General features: G+C 45.3%; 1 protein-coding gene across 3 annotated transcripts; it reads right to left on the reverse strand.

Moving 5' to 3' along the window:
• Positions 1–772: 772 nt before the first annotated feature.
• Positions 773–10,946, reverse strand: Sc5d (sterol-C5-desaturase). Of its 3 annotated transcripts, none has more exons than XM_021172471.1 (6): positions 10,852–10,946; positions 8,737–8,817; positions 6,404–6,621; positions 5,290–5,422; positions 2,759–2,859; positions 773–2,450 (listed from the first exon to the last, which is right to left on the reverse strand). In XM_021172471.1, the coding sequence occupies exons 3-6, from the start codon at positions 6,611–6,613 to the stop codon at positions 1,995–1,997; spliced, it is 900 nt and encodes a 299-aa protein (XP_021028130.1). In that variant the 5' UTR covers positions 6,614–6,621; positions 8,737–8,817; positions 10,852–10,946; the 3' UTR covers positions 773–1,994. The 3 variants fall into 3 exon arrangements, with proteins under 3 accessions (XP_021028130.1, XP_021028131.1, XP_029337631.1); XM_021172472.2 differs by having other exon boundaries at positions 10,767–10,852; XM_029481771.1 differs by lacking the exon at positions 10,852–10,946 and adding an exon at positions 10,721–10,845.
• Positions 10,947–15,726: the final 4,780 nt, after the last annotated feature.

Below are 15,726 nucleotides of genomic sequence, written 5' to 3' on the forward strand. Positions count from 1 at the left end.
AGAGTCCAATCAGAACAGTCCAGGCCTTGGCCTGGGAGGTAACCCAGTGGTGCAAAAGCAGCTTAGAGATTGCACCACTGCGAACGGACTCTCCCTTCTCTAGCAACCATCAACTGTCAAAAGCTCCCAGCTGGAGGTGGGACCCTCTCAGTCCCCACACCCCATCCATCACCCCATCCACTCTGGAATGCTGACTGGCTGGATCATGTACTGGCAGCCACAGCTACAGTGAGCTTATGAGCACAAAGGCCCCCTCATGTCTAGAGACTTGCAGCATCTTCCCTGGTCTCTGCTCTCAATCTCTCGGCCTCCTCTTCCTTTGGGGGTTAGGGATGACGGAGATGCCCCGTTTGGTGGTGGTGGTGGGACGGGGTTTACCGTTCCTTGATGTAGTACCAAACAGTGTATCTTAAGGATCCTTTTGTATGCACAGCACTCTGCTAAGAGCTAGGTGACAGATTCATCCAACATCCTAATCAGTCCATGTCTTAGTGATGCTGATGTATTCAAACCCCAGGGTTCCAGTCGGCTGTACCCAAGAAATGGGAAGTCTAGATCCTAACACGGAGCTTCTTTCCTTCTTGTTTCCACTTCCTTAGAGCACTTGGTAAAGTCAACTAACAAATGAGAGAGAGACGGTTGCAATGACTGATGTGTGCACACAGTGCAGTGTGACTCTGAGCATCTGGGATGCTCTCAGGTTTTATAACCCACATCACCTCTATGCCTTCAAAGTGACCCCAATGCACAAAGGATGCTCTGTGCTATAACATTTAAGTGGATAACAGCAGTCACGATCAACTTTTATTGTTTTTTATTTTTTGCACAAATAGCCATTAGAATAACTTTATAAAAACATATCTTCTTCCCCCACAAATATACTTAGCTTACAACAACCACCTTTCTTTATGTTTTGTTTTGTTTTATTTGCAGAAGAGAGGGAAGAAATAGAAGATGAGGTGTAAAAGTGTACCTCAGGTAGATTTGAGTACTTGGCCATTATTCCCTTCATGAAAAAAAGTCAGCTTTGTAACTGAGAAATACATCAAAAGTGTGTCCACTTGATTAAAAAAAAGATGTCACTGGGTGCCACAAGTTTATACCTAGCATTATCCAGATTCATGTCTGTAGGATTATTAAACAGTGGTTTTAAATGACACACATCAAGCTGGGAGGTGGTGAACACCTCTGATCCCAGCAAGGGCAGGCAGATCTCTGAGTTCGAGACCAGCCCAGTCTACAGAGTTCTAGGACAGCCAGGGCTACACAGAGAAACCCTGTCTTGAAAAACCAAAAAAAAAAAGAAAAAGAAAAAATAAATGACACTCACCAAGATCTTCAGTTAAATAGTCTCCTATCTAGACTGAATTATGGAAGAGCTGACATTTAAAAAAAATACCATTTATTTATTCATTTATTAAAATCTGATAATGCCCCAGAGAGTAAGGTGCCTACGTACAGGAAGTCCAATCTTATTACATCAGCCATTAAGCAAATCCTACCCGCTGCCACTCACGTATCAGCCTGCTTGGACTGATACTCCTATCTGAATGAAGTCCTGCAGCTCCCCAGCACTGCTGTGCAGCCGGCCACTCCGGGAACGGGAGCATCTTCATCTTTAGGGTTTCCTGGTTAGTCTCAGTAGCGCTAAGCACAATGGTACTTTTTTTCCTTAATGAGTATGCATGGATTAAGGCAAAAGGACGCAGACCAGTTTCTTGAGTAGCTTATTTTCTATCGTATTTAAAGATGCTTCGGAGCTGTACAGGCTGCAGGTCAGCCGGCTGAAAAGACAAATTGTTCCTGGACCAATGTCGGACAATTAACCAAGAGATTACAATGCTCCCGGTGCCTTCCCGCTGTTTACTGTCAGGACCATCCCTCAGCATGACACTCAAGCAATGCTGACATTCAAATGGCACCACTTATTTGCTACGTATCTTGACTGTGTAGATTATTTTCTTATTTAAAATAGTTAATAATTGGGCAATAATCTACTTATTCTTTGTAAACTCTCCATTGCATACTTTTTTGCCTTTACAGCCATTTTCTGCAAAGCTGTTAGATTCTTTTTTTGTCATGTTCTTCACGTAACTATGCGGTCCTTTCCCTTCAAAAGAGGAAGGATGTTTAAAAGAGCCTCCAATTCTATCCCACAATGTGAAATACTGTCCGTAGTTATAGTCAAAGAACATGTGGTGGTCTGTGTGATGAGCTGACCCGTTAATAAATGGCCTTAAGATCTGGGGAACCCGAAAATCACCATCATGAATAGAAATTGTCCAGACATTAACCAAGACATATAAACCTAAGTAGACCACCTTGTGCAGTGGAAAGACAAAGGGGTATATATGGTAAGGCAGACTCTGAAGGAAGCCGTCCACAGGGTGAAAAGCATGACTTGCAAACGGCGTGGGGATCTTCCAAATATGATGTGGTTTATGTATGCGCTGAGGGAGAAAGGGATACGGTTAGACCCATCTGCTCCGCCTGAGGCAAGGGCAAACTTAGCTTCCACTCCTGGTACACACAGGAATTGGCAAAGCCACTCCTTTACCCGAAAGATTGAAACTGTAAGACAGTCCAGACCCACAAAGAAAAATATAAATAAAATGTGCGTGGGACCTGTAATGGCTGGCGACTAGAGGAGCCTGGGCATTTATACAGGCAAGGGGAGCCCCTAGAATCCAGAGTACAACGGGATAATACTGAAATGTGGGACATCACCCCCTCTTCTCCCCTCTGAATGACTCTCTACCTTGTAGACCAGTCTGTGGTGCAGGCCCCTATGAATCCAGTAGATCAACATGTCCGTGAAAAAGAGGAAGGATACCACGCTAACCATGAGATGAATCCAGCCTAAAAGAGAGCACGCAGAACAAGAGTCAGAGCTGGCCTCCAGGGTTGCTGTTCCCTTTCCACAGGTCCACAAACTGCACAAGGGGATCCTAAACTCAAACATGAACACCTTACAGGTTCAGCTCCCTTTGCTACCTACAACTGCTTACTTTCCTCCTCTCGTTTTGTCGCCTCTTCCCATTTCTCTTCTCCTTCTCCCTCCTCCTCTTCCTCGTCAAACAATTTGAAATGTTCTACCTTTCATTCATTGTGTAATATTTAATTTAAATTCTTACCTGCTATGTAAAACCATACAAATTGCCCATACAGTATTTTTTCATTTTATGATTTAACTTTATTATTATTGCTGTTGTTGTTGTTTTGTTTTGTTGTTTTCTGAGACAAGATTTCTCTGTGTAGCCCTGGCTGTCCTAAATCTCACTCTATAGACCAGGGTAGACTCAAACTCAGAGACCCACCTGTCTCTGCCTCCCAATTAAAGGGGTGAAGGGCCACCAAACCCTGGTATCAACTTTATTATTTTCAATTATGTGTATGTGTTTGCATGTGAATGCCAGAGACTCTGGTTCCCTGTGGCTGTTGTGATCCACCAATGTGGGTGCTGGGATCTGAACTTGGGTCCTTTTAACTGCTAAGCCATCTTTCTGGCACAAGTATTTCTTAACTAAACTACAAAGATGCCCATGGGACAGGACAGCCCCACTGTTTTCCTTCGGATCAGCTTTCCTAAGTTCTACCTTAGGAAAGTGCACTACCTCCTTGCCTGGAGCTTAAGTCCCACTAAACACCTTAGCTCCAGAAACTCACTCCATAATGAGCCACTTTCTGGGATTTCCAGCCTTAACCTCCTGGGACTTTGTCCACCAAGCCAATGCATTCAACCTCCCTCTAGGCTCTGTGGCATCTTACCCCTGACTCTGGCCCATGCTGTCCTCAGTGTCTAGAATTCCCTCTCCTTGATTTTGCTCATTCTCTCACGCACTGTCAGAGCCTCTTCTAAGTAGCTACCTCCTACTTTGAGAGCATACTCTGGCATCAGCATACCTGGGCTCAAGCCTCTGACCCACCATCTGTTTGCTGGGCTTACAGGCAGGTTCTTGACTTTCTGTTCCCTACTGTGCTGTGCCCCTTTGTAAAAGCAGCCTAGCAGCAAGCCCAGCTCTGCAGAGCTGCTGAGGAAAAGCAGTATGCTGGCACAGGGCAGAGCTGAGGACTGCTGCTGGGCTGCCAGCCTCAGCGAATGCCTTTCTTCCTGCCTGTGCTCTGGGTGTCAGAAACGTGGTTTGAGGTACAACTTCAGAATGGTACAGAAGTCACTGCCAGATTCCTTGTTAGAGCTCTACATGTGAAGGGTCAATTTCTAAATTCTGGACAGAGTCTAATGTACTCTATGACAGTACTTACAGAGAGGATATAATGATCACATTTATTAAAGCCATCAGAATGCAAAGCGCATGCACAGTATTGCATTTCTGCAATGTTAATCAAGGAGCTGGGGGGACACAGATGGAAGGGAGGTCATGGCAGCCAGGGAGAAGAACACATGGACAGGTGATTTCCAGTAATGCTCACATCCTACCGGGATTCCTTTCCCAGCACGTTGAACAATCGCAGGGAATAAACTCGGGGGCCCATCCCTGATGAGTACCCCCTTAGGCAGACAACGGCGTCCAGAACTGACTTTAGAAATGACAGTAAAGTTAAGGAAGTGCACGTGTGTGGTGAGACGTGAAGGGAAGACAGCAGGTAGTCAAAACAACCGGACAGTTGGAAAGAGAAGAGAAAAAGGCAGGTTTGGCACTTTAAAGAAAGTAACTGTATGGAGGCATACTCTACACATTGAAGCCTGGCAAGACCCTGGCGAGAAAGAAGGAAGACAAAGGAAAAGAAGGGGAGGGTGGGGAAGGAAGGGAGAAAGGAGGGGAAGAAAGGAAAGGGGAGGAGAAGGGAGGAAAGTAGGCAGGCCGATCCTTAGAGACAAGCACGACAACGAAAAGCGAGGTGTGGTAAAATAGACTGGAGTCTCAGCACTGGTGAGGGAGTGCACATATTGGTAATTCTAAGCCAATTAGAGACTCCGTCTAGACTTGGCCAGGTGGTACTGCCCTAAACCCCAGTACTTGGGGAGGCACACGTGGATGGATCTCTGTGTGTTTGGGGCCAGCCTGCTTCTCCTTAAGTGAGTTCCAGGCCCAGGGCCACATATCAAGGCAAACAAACAAACAGACAGACAGAAGGTAAAGAGTAATCCTGAAGATGACATTTGAGGTGGCCCTTGGCCTTTTGTGCATATGAACACTCACATGTGTGTATTGTACACATACACACACACACACACACACACACACAAAACAAACAATTGAAAGGGGGACAAAGTGGGAGAGAGAGGCCCCACTAACTTTCACGTAGGGTCTCCTGGTATCTGCTCACCATTTGGAAAGTCTCCGATGTCATCGTAGAGTTTGCTGTAACCCCTCAGCTCCAGCAGGAACAGTGAGACCGTGGGGATGCTGATCCAAGGCAAAGACTTGACAGTGAACACGATCTCACGAGAGACTTGGTTCTGAAGACGAAAGAAAACAAAAATCTGTTCAACAAAACTGTCATAAAGTTGACTGGGGGTGGATTTTTTAAAATGTTCTGTCTGTTCTTGGAATCAAACTCATATCAGGCAAGAACTCTACCACTGAACTACGTTCTTACCCCTCAATTCTTTCTCTCTTTCCCTCAGATTTTATTTTTAAGTGTGTGTGTGTGTGTGTGTGTGTGTGTGTGTGTGGCATTTCAGGCAGCTGTGAGCTGTTAACATGGCTGCTATAGACCAAACCCGGGTCCTCTGCAGAAGCAAAATACACTCTTAGCTGTTAAGCTCACTTTTCAGGTCCACTAAGTTCTCTTTTACACTAAAAGGCTTACTTCTAAAACGTCTCCCGTGAAGATTCCAGTGCGTGGGAAAGTGGAAGGAAAGCACTCCCTGACACCAACCAAAAGCAGCAAGTAGCTTCCCTTCTGTAGTCTTTTCTCTTCCTCACCAAATCTGTACGCCGAGTTTCTGCTTACGGAATAATCTTTAAATGAGCTGTGTCCCCAGCTCCTTGCAGCACAGGGACTATCTGACAAATACCAGGGGCAATCCTAGAGAACTGTTCCAAGCTAATTAGGAACAAGTCTCAAGCGCTGAACTTGGATCCCCGGCTCAGCCAGAGAAAAACACACATGATAAAAACACCTGTCAGCATGCAAAAGCTAGAGAGTAAAATATTCACATAACCACAATAATCACAAGCCTATATCCACTCATCAAGGGTAGGATCGGCAAAATGGTTCTCGTCTATGTACCAGGTGAAGTAAGATCCCAGGCTAATGGAAAACAACAAGATCCCCATCTTAGTTAGAATACAAGAAGGAAAGAGGTGATTAACCCTTATAAAAACATCCAACCCCCTCAGGGGCTTGATTTCAGAAGTTAAATTACATATTACTCAAAGATTCACAAATACAACATTATTTTTATGGTAACAGAAGCTGGAAAAAAATCTCTTACCTTTAAAAACTGTGGGTGTTTCATTAAGGAATGATCATAGACAAAATAATAGCTGAGGGTTGCACAGAGGAAGTAGAGAATGTAAGCACCCAGGTTTGTGACAATCAGGAGGCTAATAGTTTGCCGGATGATGTTGTCCTCGGGCCACGTGGCTGGATACACATACGGAGTGAAGAAGTAGTAATCGGCAGCACTGAGAACCAGGTCCATCGCTGCCCCTGCAAGACAAAGGGGTGACATTTCACTCCTCGCCTCTCTACGTTTCTGCAAAGCAGTCTACACAGTTTCCAGCCTAAGAGCAACCTTATGTAGTATAGATGTGGCCACCAGCCTCCCCGGGTGTAATCTTTGGTAGCACAGCCAGTATCAATGTACCATCCCTAATCTGACCTCTTCCTATTTTAAACATGGTTGCAATTAGACATTGATCATACGGCAGGGTCAGGATTCCCAAATGATGGCTCGGCATAGTGCAAGATCCCTTCAAATGGATTTCTTCTCCATTGATTTATCATCCTAAGTTTTAGCTTAAGCACTAGTTATAACCCGATGCTTTTAGTGATTTTCCCATGAGGGCTCACAACACAGCTACCCATTCTATCATACTATCCTCCCCCACACAGGCTTAGTAACTTTCCGGCAGGTTCTCAAGCACGCCACTAGAAGCAACATGATCAATGTTTAGCATTTCTTCAAGAGTAGCCTCCCTGAGTTATTATTCGGGGCCTGATGGGGTTAAGTATCAATGTCTTTTTAGTGTTAGAAAATCCTTCAGTTGGGCTGGGGAGATGGCTCAGTCAACCAAGTGCTTGCCTTGCAAATCCGAGGACCTTGAGTTTGGATCCCCAGAATGCAGTGAAGAGCAGGGCATGGTGGCTTGTGTCTAAATAATCCCACCAATGGCAAGATCGGAAGGAGAGACAGGAGGGCCTGGAACTTCCTGGTCAGCTAGCTCAGCCCACCTAGGAGAGCTTTAGGCCAATGAAAGACACTATCTCACATAAAAGACAAAAGGCACTCAGGGACCTTTGACCTTCTTATGTGTGCACAAGCAGACATGCACATGTACACACACACACGTAAAAATCTTCCATCTATTGGTTTGCTTATCCCTGCCTGCTCACATGATAAACATTTTTTAAGATGTATTTTTCTTTTATGTGAATATGTTTGCCTGACTACTGATCGCAATGAGAGCAGGTGGCTGTGAGGAGAGGAGAATATGTTGACTCCCCTGGAGCTGGTGGTTGTACGATGTCTGATGTGAACACCAGGAGCCAGACTTGGGTCCTCTGCAAGGGTTTCAACTGCACAGGGGTCTCGCTGGCCCTCCTGAATGTTTACGTATGCTCATCTGCCAACATTGCTTTGTGCAGGAAGTGATTTTGAGACTAGGTCTTTCCGGACGAATTATTCTAGGAAATTATGATTGCCTGGCCTATGTTAACTATGTAAGCAGTTTATAAATACCTGCTTTTCTAAGCACAACACTGCTTGGTAAGAAAGGTTGTCTCGTAGTTACAGTGGAGGAAAAGAAAATGCCATAAACATCCTTTTTTAAAAGATTTATTTATTTTATGTATATGAGTACATATGTTGCTCTCTCCACACATACCAGAAGAAGGCATCAGATCCCATTACAGATGGTTGTGAGCCACCATGTGGTTGCTGGGATTTGAACTCAGGACCTCTGGAAGAGCAGTCGGTGCTCTTAACCACTGAGCCATCTCTCTAGCCCTATAAACATTCTTTTTAGCATGAAGTTAAGGAGAAGAATGTACAGAGGATTTGTCTGGGCATAAGGAAAGTTCCCGAGGACCTTTCACTAGACTTTTAGATATTGTCTGTGCCACTTCCTTTCATTCTAACCCCTCCCTTCTTGATGCTGCTACGAGTACACACTGGTCTATTCACACTTTCACAATTCTGCATTTACACCATCTGGTTTCAGGAACAACGCAGCCTCCAGTGATACCTGTTGGCTTTTTTATCGTCAAGCCTACTTGATCAAACATGGCTAGCATTTCATTTTCCTCTCCTAGGCCATATTTTGGTAGGCACTTCCAGTTAAACGGCAACCATTTGTCTTGCCCATCCGTAAGTCACGTATGGTGTTAGATCCCAGGCTCTCAGTAGGATGCCTCAGAGCATACGCCCACATTCCCCCCCTCAATACTGTCCTGTGCAGTAGTGACAGCAGCTACATCCTCACTGCCACCCACAGGCTGCCTTCAGACACTTCTGGCCCTTTCACTTGGAAGTAAATCAAAAGTTAACAAAACAAAAGAACAAACAAACAAGAAAACATATCCAGAAGGCACAGGCAGGAATACCTGGTATGTGACCCAATAAACAATGGTTGCGTCTGTCACTTGGAGGCAGGATCTACCATCAGATAAGGGCGAGGACTGAACCTATGAGGAAAGAAAAAACTGTTTGGATCTCAGGGCTTCCAGGTGTTGACACAACGACTGCTTCTGTACTAAGTAAACTTTTACAGGCACGCCGTGGTAACCTGGTGCAGGTTGTTCAACTGCCCCCACAGGTACCGAACTGCTTCATGCATCCTCAAACAATGGAAGACAGAGTCAATCTCTCCACAACCCCTGGAGTACCTTCAACTCAACAGGGAAGAAAAGGTTATCTTGGTGCATACGGCTCCACATTCAGCTCGAGTGCTACTGAGCACAGCTTCATATATTTGTACCTCATGACACTTTTCCCGTGAAGGCTCTGCGTCTCCATCCTTTGGTCACTTTCCTCTGGGATTTTTCAGTTTCTTCATTAAAAACCTTTCCTACCCCTGCCCTTCTCCCTGAAGCTCATTACTCAGGCCACACTCCCTCTTCAGCTTCCCAAACAGCCGAAACCAGAGGTTTGCAGGATCAGCCCCAGCTGGGAGGTGTTTGCTAAGGAACTTAGCCCGTTGCTTATGGAATGAGCCACACATGTTTTCTCTCATCCTGAAAAACTTAAATTACATTAAATGTCAGGTGCTCACTTCCCCATCATATATGCCAGTCATAATTCAAAAAACAATTTAACTGGTATCAAGTGCTAGACAGTGAGAAACACCCACATGGCCATACAATATTGTATGTAAATTTTAAAGGTTCAACCCCTTAAAGTCAAAGAGAGCCTATGGACTCTAAGATAATTAGGCATTATTGCTTGAAATGTAAGCTTACATTGGTAGAAAAAAAACCCACAATTTTTGTCTTTAAAACATGGTTATCAATTAAATGGGCCTGGGGTGTAATTCAGTGATATTCCTTTGACGTAGTATGTCCAAAGCCTTGGTTCCTACCCCAGCATCAGATAAATAAGTAAATATATATAAATACACTATTATACTTAAATGACTTAAAACTTATATTTTTCTCAACTGAAAAAAGTATAGGAACAATAACTAGCCATTTATATATTTAAAAAATACTGCATATTATTTTAAGCACTCCACCCCTCCCCACTTTGGCTATGTGGCCTGGAACTTGCATTTTCCTGCTTCAGTCTCCAAAGCTCTTGGATGCTCTGCAGTACCTCTTATCCAGCCTTTACACATCTGGAGGAGTGATGGACAGATTCTCTCATCTAATTCTCGCAAGTCTATAAAGTGTGTCCGTGTATAATCTAAATATACAGGACAGTGAAGGCGCAATGCCTTAAACAACTTTGTTCTGTAAGGAGCAGTCGATCCCAGTGCCTGTTCTACACAGCATTACCGCCCTAGAGTCACACATACAGATGGGGAATTCTGAGTTCTCCACATTCATTATATTACACGATGAATGCAAAAGTTCGCAAGAGAGCAAGGGTCAGAAGGTAAGCACTTTAACACAACAACTGATGAAAATACAAACTCAACTAACACAAAATACTCAAGTAACTTCGCCGCCGCCGAGACCTTGTTTCCACTTGTACCACCTCCTAATTTTCTTGGCAATAAGAAGGGATGCCAGTATGAGTGACTTCTTAATGATGCTTAAAGTGTGCATGCTGCCGCTTATGGTCTACAGAAAGGGAGGGAGTGACCGCCCACCACCCTCCCTAGGCCACAATCGGACGCTGGTTGGCAACCTGGTACTTTCTCCAGGAAGTGCCGGTGGCAAAGCAAATCACCAGCTTTTCCCACCTCACCCTGGATGTGGGGTCCACAGTAGGCAGGCAACCTCTAGCACTGGCAGGGACCCAGCTTTACCGGGCCAGGGTCCTTCCCCGCTCCCATATAACCTTATCCCCATCGCAGGCCCCGGGGACCAAGGTGTCCGCCAGGCCAGCCCCCCACCCCACCCCCACCCCACCCCACCCCCATGCCACCTGCGGTTTGGCAGGGACGGCCACACGGGTGCGGAGGATGCCGTACCGGCGCCGGGCACCCGGGGATCCCTCGCGATCGCCCGCGGGTCCTCCCACTCGCGGCTGTCCAGCTGCCAGCGCACTGAACCTACCTGCCAGGCCCAGCAGCTCCGTCAGCGGCGGCTTTACAGCCTGCGGAGTGTACGAGCCAGAGCGCCCGAGACACCGCCCGCTCCGCAGAGCCCCGCCCATGTGCAGGCAGCCCGCCAATCAGCGGCCGGCGCAATAAGCTGATGTGACGGCGGATCGCGCGACCTGGACCGGCGCGGTCGCGGCGGTCACGTGGTCGCCGCGTAGGCGTCCCGCGCTCCCCACGCCTCCCCACACCCCCCACACCCCCCAACCCTGTCCAGCGCTCTGCCGGGACTATCCAGCGCTTCATGATGCTGCTGCGGGGCGGACGAAGCTTGCTTTCCTTCCCACTTTCTTCCTTAGCAGCAAGTTGACTAGAATCATGCAAAGGACCCGGGATGAATGCAAAATGACAGCCTGAAGTGGGATTAATGACGCTTCCTTTGATGTTAATGGCGGAGTCTTTTGTCCCATTCTTGTGACTCAAACGTTCATCAATCCGCCGTTATTTGTCACTTCCCTGCAAGCCCTCTTATGCAGCGTTAAAATATGTAAATCGAAAGTTATGTGTAGCAGAGTAAATTTAAAAAGCAATTATTAATAGCGATAAAAATAGAAAGAGATTATGATCTGGCCCGACTGGTTTACATAGGCAAAGATGGGAGGGGTTGTGAATTTAAAGATCAAATTGGCTAATTATGACTCGGGAATGAAGACAGCAACCCATTCTATAAAATACAAGAGCTCCCTAAGGTGAGCAGTAGGGATCAGCAGTATTGGCCAAAATGAAAAGAACCTAAGAAGAAGAAAGGCCAAAGGACGAGTACTTCATAGTTACTTCAGAGAGGATTGACCTGTCGTCTGTTTCTGGTATCAGGGTCCTACCAATTGATTTGTTTTGTTGTTTTGGTTGGAAGGAGCCAGGCATTTCAAAAGCCAGTTTGATTAAGTGATATATTGAGCATGAGAGACAGTTCTGGCCGGGTCTGATCTTCCAGAGCTCTGAGGCAAAAGCCTAGTCCAAAATGACTTTCTATAAATTTCACTTAACAAAGTGTGTTTGCCAGTGTTCTCTGGGGGAACAAAACTGAGAAGATGAATACATACATAAAGAATTTATGAAACCAGCTTAAATTAAAATAATAACAGTTGTCTCACCCCAGAAGAACTAAACCCCTAGTAGCTGTTCCATCCACGAGGCTGGTTACCTTGCCAGCCAGAGTAGTCCTATAATGGCTGTCTCACATTGGAAAAATGAACAGCCTGGTGGAGCGTCTGTCTACCAGGCTCAGTGCCACAGCAGTTCCTGTGTACCTGGAGAGTCTCCTGGCCTTCAGCCAACAATGGAAGTTTGGAAATAATAGTTTGGGTTTCACCAAAGACAGCAGCAGCAGCAAGCAAGCTCAGCTGCCAGGGGAAGATGGAAGACCAAGCAAGCCAAAGGGATATCATGCTCTCTCTGCTCTGCTCCCGGGCCTATTAGCAGAAATGCTGCACGCGCTTAAGGTAGCTTCTTTGATATCAACAGAGACGATGAGGACCATGCGGCTCTCTGTTCAGTCATTGCTGATTTGTGGCACGTTGTGGTGAAAACCAGCCACCACACTAAGAGAAAGCAAACCCATTCAAAACTAGACAGGAGTATGTGTGAGTTCCACAGGTGAGCTTTGGAGTGAGAGCCTAGGCTTTGCACTGCTCTAGTGGGTCTGGTCATCAGCTTTCCCCTGAGGCTTCCACTGTTGTACTTCCCAAGGTCCCCTCTCCCATCCCCAAAATTGACACCATCTGGGCAATTACTAGGAGTGGAGATGTAAAGGAGAAGCAACCAGGTGACTCCACTCTGATTCCTCGACAGCCAGGAGCCTCCCCTCTGTTTATAAAATAAAGTATGGTCCAACACTAGAATACAGATGAAAGCCAACTCCGTTTCTGAGCACATCTCATCATTTTCTGACATTTCATCTTCTGATATTCCTGGGATGGTTAACCTCACTTGCCATTCTATTGAATTAATAAACAAGACGGGGCCGGAGAGATGGCTCAGTGGTGAAGAACACTGACTGCTCTTCCAGAGGACCTGGGTAGATTTCCCAGCATCCACATGGTAACCCACAAACATCTGTAACTTCAGATCCAGGGGATCTGCTGCCCTTTTCTGGCTGCTGCAGGCACCAGGCACACCCACAGTGCACAGAAATATATATAGGCAAAACACGCCACCACTACCCCCAACACCAAAAATTTTTAAAATTAAACACCTAACAGATTAGTAAAGCATACTGCATAGTGTAGCTATGAGGGCATTTTTATCAAATCATAAGGATCTGACTTAATAATAGTATCATCCATTTATGGATTCAAAACTTAAGGACTACTGGGAGATAGTAAAAGAGTGGAATGAAGGGACTGGTTAGAGACAGGTCACTAGTAAGGGAAGCCCTGCCTTGACTTTCTGAATCTCTTTCTATGCTTCTTGACCACACTATCTTCATCATGGTGGGATAACACCTCTGAAACAATGAGCAGAGGTTAAAAAAAAAAAAAAAAAGAAAGAGAGAAAAAGAAAAAAAAATCCCCTCTGGGCTACCTATGTAAACTATTGTGTCCCAAAGATTCAAAGTCTGACTAATGTAATTAATTGCCTTTGGTTGACTGCGATTCACATTTAAAAAAATGTATACTATCCATAAACAACTGGGAAATATGACTTGAGTTTCCTTGTGCGAATAATTAGGTACAGTCACACTGGCTGCTTCCTTTAGGTGGCTCTTGGCCTTCCGGTTTTGAAGAGGCACACTCTTACCTACCGACTTCCCAGCCTAGCTAAGTTCTACACTTCCCTTGTAACAGCAGCCACCGGGCTGTGTACCTTCTGACCTAGCATCTTGGTAAAAGGAAAAGAGAAAGCTTTCCATATGAAATTTAAAATAAACAAGAGTAAAGGGTGAAGTGTGTGTGTGTGCGCGCGTGCACCCGCATATAGTGTATGTGGTATGTATATGTATATGATGTGTGTGTGAGTGTGTGTGCATATGGAGGCCAGAAGACAACTTTAAGGAGTTAGTTTTCACCTTCCACCTTCTTCTGAGGGCAGGCTTTCTCTGGTTCTGGCTCCCTCAATCCGGCAAACTCCAGGATAGCTGGCTGGTGCCGTTTTTAGGGAGGATCAATCCTCAACACCCACATAAAAAGCTAAACAGGCTGGGGCACAATTGTAATTCCATCCCCAGGAGAATGGAGACAAGGAAGCTCACTGGGGGTTTCTGTTTAGCCACCTCCACCTATTTAGAGAGTCTTCAGTTTAGTGAGACCCTGCCTCACAAAACAAGGTGGGTGATTATAGAAGGATGACATCTGATGTTGACCACTGACCTCATATGCATCTGCACACACACAGAGACACACACAGAGACACATACACAGACACATACACACACATAAACAGACACACACCTATACACACACACTCACACAGATACACACACAGAGACACACACACAGAGACACACATACACACACACATAAACAGACACACACCTATACACACATACACTCACACAGATAGACACACACAGAGCCACACACATACACATAAAGAGACATACCTATACACACACATACACAGACACACACACTTGCACATAATCACACAGAGACATACACACATATGCATATACATATGCAAACATACATACACATATGCATACAAACATGCACACAGAGATACACACATGTACACATGATTAAAAATAAAAAAATCTTAACAAATAGATTTAATAAAAAAATGAATCCACGTGGGACAGTCTTGGTGACAACACTGAAGAGCAGAATGCTGATAGTAACATGGATAGTGAAAGTCACACGGGCAACATTTCAGATGGAAACAGGGATTGTTTGTGGAATTGGAGCAAAGGCTCTTTTAGCAGCACCATGGCAAAGACTTGGTCCTCCCTGTGGCACTTATGAATGGCCAGGCTTAAAGTTGACAAACCGGTTTATCTGACAGGCATTGATATTTTTATCTGTTTTTTCCATTTTTATTAATTCTTTGATAATTTTGTACAACATTTTGATCATACTCACCACTGCCTGACTCCTCCTATATCTGTCTCCCCTTCCCAACCTGCCCAACTCAATCATCTGCACCTCCCCTGAAACCCATCAATCAGTTTGTGCTGCCCATATACACTTGGATGTGTAGGTAGTGAGGGTGTTCTACCTACCAGGGTCTGCACCTTTAAAGATCTCTCTCTCTCTCTCTCTCTCTCTCTCTCTCTCTCTCTCTCTCTCTCAGAAACTATCAACTGCTCCAAGCTCCTTAGCTGCAGAGGGATTTCATGCCCACCTCTCCTCTCCACACTGGAATTCTGTCTGGCTTGAATGTGTAGGCTTTGTGCATGCAGTCTTACTGCCATGAATCCATATTGCAGCTCTATGCTGTGCCCGAGAAGCACTGTTTTCTCATACTCACCTTTGGCCCTTGAGATCTTTCCACCTCCTCTTCTGAAATGATCCTGGAGCCTGGGGAGGAGGAGATGTGAAATACACATCTCATTTAGGACTCAACATTACTCGGTCTCTTATTCTCTGCATCTTGACCAGTTGTGGTTTCTATGTTAATCGATGTCTATGGCAAAAGGACATTTATTTAATGAGGGTTGACAGATTCTCAAATCTAGGTTCATGCCGTATATCTCACAGAGATGTTAGGACATCAAAGTGAAGGAATTACTGGCTGCTTTCAGCCATATTCACAGTGAGATTAGAAAGATTAGAAAGACCAGTAGTTCAGCCAATAAAAAGACAGAGAGAGAGAGAGAGAGAGAGAGAGAGAGAGAGAGAGAGAGAGAGAGAGAGAGAGGAGGAGAAGAAGAAGAAGAAGAAGAAGAAGGAGG

Source organism: Mus caroli, chromosome 9 (genome assembly GCF_900094665.2).
Source record: "Mus caroli chromosome 9, CAROLI_EIJ_v1.1, whole genome shotgun sequence".
NCBI lineage: Eukaryota > Metazoa > Chordata > Mammalia > Rodentia > Muridae > Mus > Mus caroli.

What these genes read in the sequence shown, in the direction of transcription:
- Sc5d (XM_021172471.1), bottom strand. Translation starts at nt 6,613, where the DNA reads ATGGACCTGGTTCTCAGTGCTGCCGATTACTACTTCTTCACTCCGTAT. An exon ending in AACACCCACAGTTTTTAAAG is followed by an intron (nt 5,423 to 6,403) that starts GTAAGAGATTTT and finishes TTTCGTCTTCAG; the next exon opens with AACCAAGTCTCTCGTGAGAT. An exon ending in CATCGGAGACTTTCCAAATG is followed by an intron (nt 2,860 to 5,289) that starts GTGAGCAGATAC and finishes GCTCTCTTTTAG; the next exon opens with GCTGGATTCATCTCATGGTT.